The sequence below is a fragment of the Puma concolor genome, chromosome D1, assembly GCF_028749965.1.
Source record: "Puma concolor isolate L17-30 chromosome D1, mPumCon1.1.hap2, whole genome shotgun sequence".
Classification (NCBI taxonomy): Eukaryota; Metazoa; Chordata; class Mammalia; order Carnivora; family Felidae; genus Puma; species Puma concolor.
Window position 1 is genome coordinate 13,902,134 of NC_141676.1, and position 2,458 is coordinate 13,904,591.

The window sequence follows — 2,458 nt, forward strand, 5'->3', positions numbered from 1 at the left end:
TCTCATGGACAGAACTAAGCAGTGTATGTATATGTTATGTAGGGATATTAACCCCAAAGGAGAATTCAGTTCCCAGAGCATTAAATTAAGGTTATGCCCATGAGGAACAAAGACTCTTTTAATTGGCTTTTTGGAATTATTTTTTAAATACTCTACAGAATATACTTAAGAAATATATTATAAATCTTCCCACCTTGTTTTACAAAACGTGGCAAATCAGCTTGTTACAGGTAAATCGTTTTATACATTGTTTACTAAAAATATGTTATGTCCTTTTGTATGGATATTAGTATCCCAACAATATGGAAAAAATTGCATCTACACACATTCCATATTCATTTTTCTTCATAGCATTTGGTTGTAACTAACATAATGATAGATATCTTTGTCTATGTACTTAAATCTTTCCATTCTCTTACTATATATGCTCCATGAGGTTGGGATGTTTGGTCACTGCTATAATCCCAGAACCTAGAACAGAAAGAAAAAAAAACAGTTTTTACAGTGTAAATGAATAAATGAATGTGTGAATTTTCAAAGCAGCAAGAAGCATTCTTTATTCTGCCAACTCTTAGCTAAATATCAATACACAATATTTATTTCACTCAATAAATTTTCTGAATGGAATTAAGCTAGATAGCAACGACTTTCAAGTAAAGTGCTGTACTAAAGATTTATCTTCTAGAATATATCTGAAACAATAGTGTATGAGAGTTGGTGGTACTCTACATATCCAAATTCCCTTTTTGTCCATTAGAATGATGTCAATTGCCTGTGGCTTTTCACATCTGAATTTCATTCCTTTGGGTTTTTTTCTTAGTGTGTAAAAATCAAATATGCAGTTTCTCAAGAAAACGGGTATAAATTTATGAATATGTATATAAATAAAATATGTAATATTATTACATTATTATGTATTAATTAGTATAAAATATGAATATACATATACACACACACACAAACAAAGGTGACAGTGTGTGTGTGTACATGTGTGTTTGAGTTACAAAGACAAAGAGATAACAAGAGACACAGAATAAAAATATTTATGTAGATAATGTAATGTATTTTTTAAATAGGGAAAATTCCAAGTAGAGGAATATACCAATGCCTAAATGATAAAATGGGTGGAATAAATGCAGAATCTGGATAAGATGGAACTCCTCACTTTCTCTAAGACTATCACTTTTCAAGGTAAAAGAAAATGTCTTCCCCAAACCACACTACAGTGACAGAATTCATTCTCTTGGGACTCACAGACGACCCTGTGCTGGAGAAGATCCTGTTTGGGGTGTTTCTGGTGATCTACATGATCACTCTGGCAGGCAATCTCTGCATGATTATGCTGATCAGGACCAATTCTCACCTCCAAACACCCATGTACTTCTTCCTTAGCCACCTCTCCTTCGTGGACATTTGCTATTCCTCCAATATCACTCCAAATATGCTGCACAGCTTCGTCTCCGACCAGAAGACCATCTCTTATGCTGGATGCTTCACACAGTGTCTTCTCTTCATTGCCCTGGTGATCACTGAGTTTTATATCCTTGCTTCGATGGCATTGGATCGCTATGTAGCCATTTGTAGCCCTCTACATTACACTAGCAGAATGTCTAAGAATGTTTGTATCTCTCTAGTCATGGTGTCTTATACTTGTGGTTTCCTTAATGGACTCTCCCAGACACTGCTGACTTTTCACTTGTCCTTCTGTGGCTCCCTTGAAATCAATCATTTCTACTGTGCAGATCCTCCTCTGTTAATGTTGGCCTGCTCTGACACTTATGTCAAAAAGATGGCGATGTTGGTAGTCGCTGGCTTGACTCTGTCAAGCTCTCTCTTCATCATTGTCCTTTCCTACCTTCTCATTATTGCAGCCATCTTGAGGATCCGTTCTGCTGAAGGCAGGCACAAGGCTTTTTCTACTTGTGGTTCCCACTTGACAACAGTCACCCTATTTTATGGAACCCTCTTCTGCATGTACTTAAGGACCCCATCTGAGAAGTCTGTGGAGGAGTCCAAAATAATTGCAGTCTTTTATACTTTCTTGAGCCCAATGTTGAACCCATTGATTTATAGTCTACGGAACAAGGATGTGGTTCATGCTATGCAGCAAATCATTCAGGGAAATCTCTTTCATAAAACTGCAGTGTAGCATCTCTTCATTGTAATTACTGAGTGTCTATAATAACATAGTGGTCCCTTCACAGGACAAACCTACTACTCTACAGTCATAAAGTAGCTTCATAAACTCTCAAAGGCATTAGCAAATTTCTCCTCAAAATTAATAGCTTCAGGACAAATTGTTTTCATAGAAACTGTAATGTTGAAATTAAACACCATTTTCCTTAACAAAAAATATCAGAATATAATTTGGTGTTATTCCAATAATTACATAAAATATTTCAATGTCTTTACTTATTTTAGGGTAAGTATTAGAATTAATTCAGTCTGATAGGAACAC

The 2,458-nt window shown here is 35.4% G+C and overlaps 1 protein-coding gene across 1 annotated transcript; it reads left to right on the forward strand.

Annotated features, from left to right (window-relative positions):
• The first annotated feature begins 1,201 nt into the window (after positions 1-1,201).
• Positions 1,202-2,149, forward strand: LOC112865126 (olfactory receptor 5M10). Its single transcript, XM_086679363.1, has one exon. It carries the CDS (start codon positions 1,202-1,204, stop codon positions 2,147-2,149), a length of 948 nt encoding a protein of 315 aa, XP_086535489.1.
• The last annotated feature ends 309 nt before the right edge of the window (positions 2,150-2,458 follow it).

What these genes read in the sequence shown, in the direction of transcription:
- LOC112865126 (XM_086679363.1), top strand. Translation starts at nt 1,202, where the DNA reads ATGTCTTCCCCAAACCACACTACAGTGACAGAATTCATTCTCTTGGGA.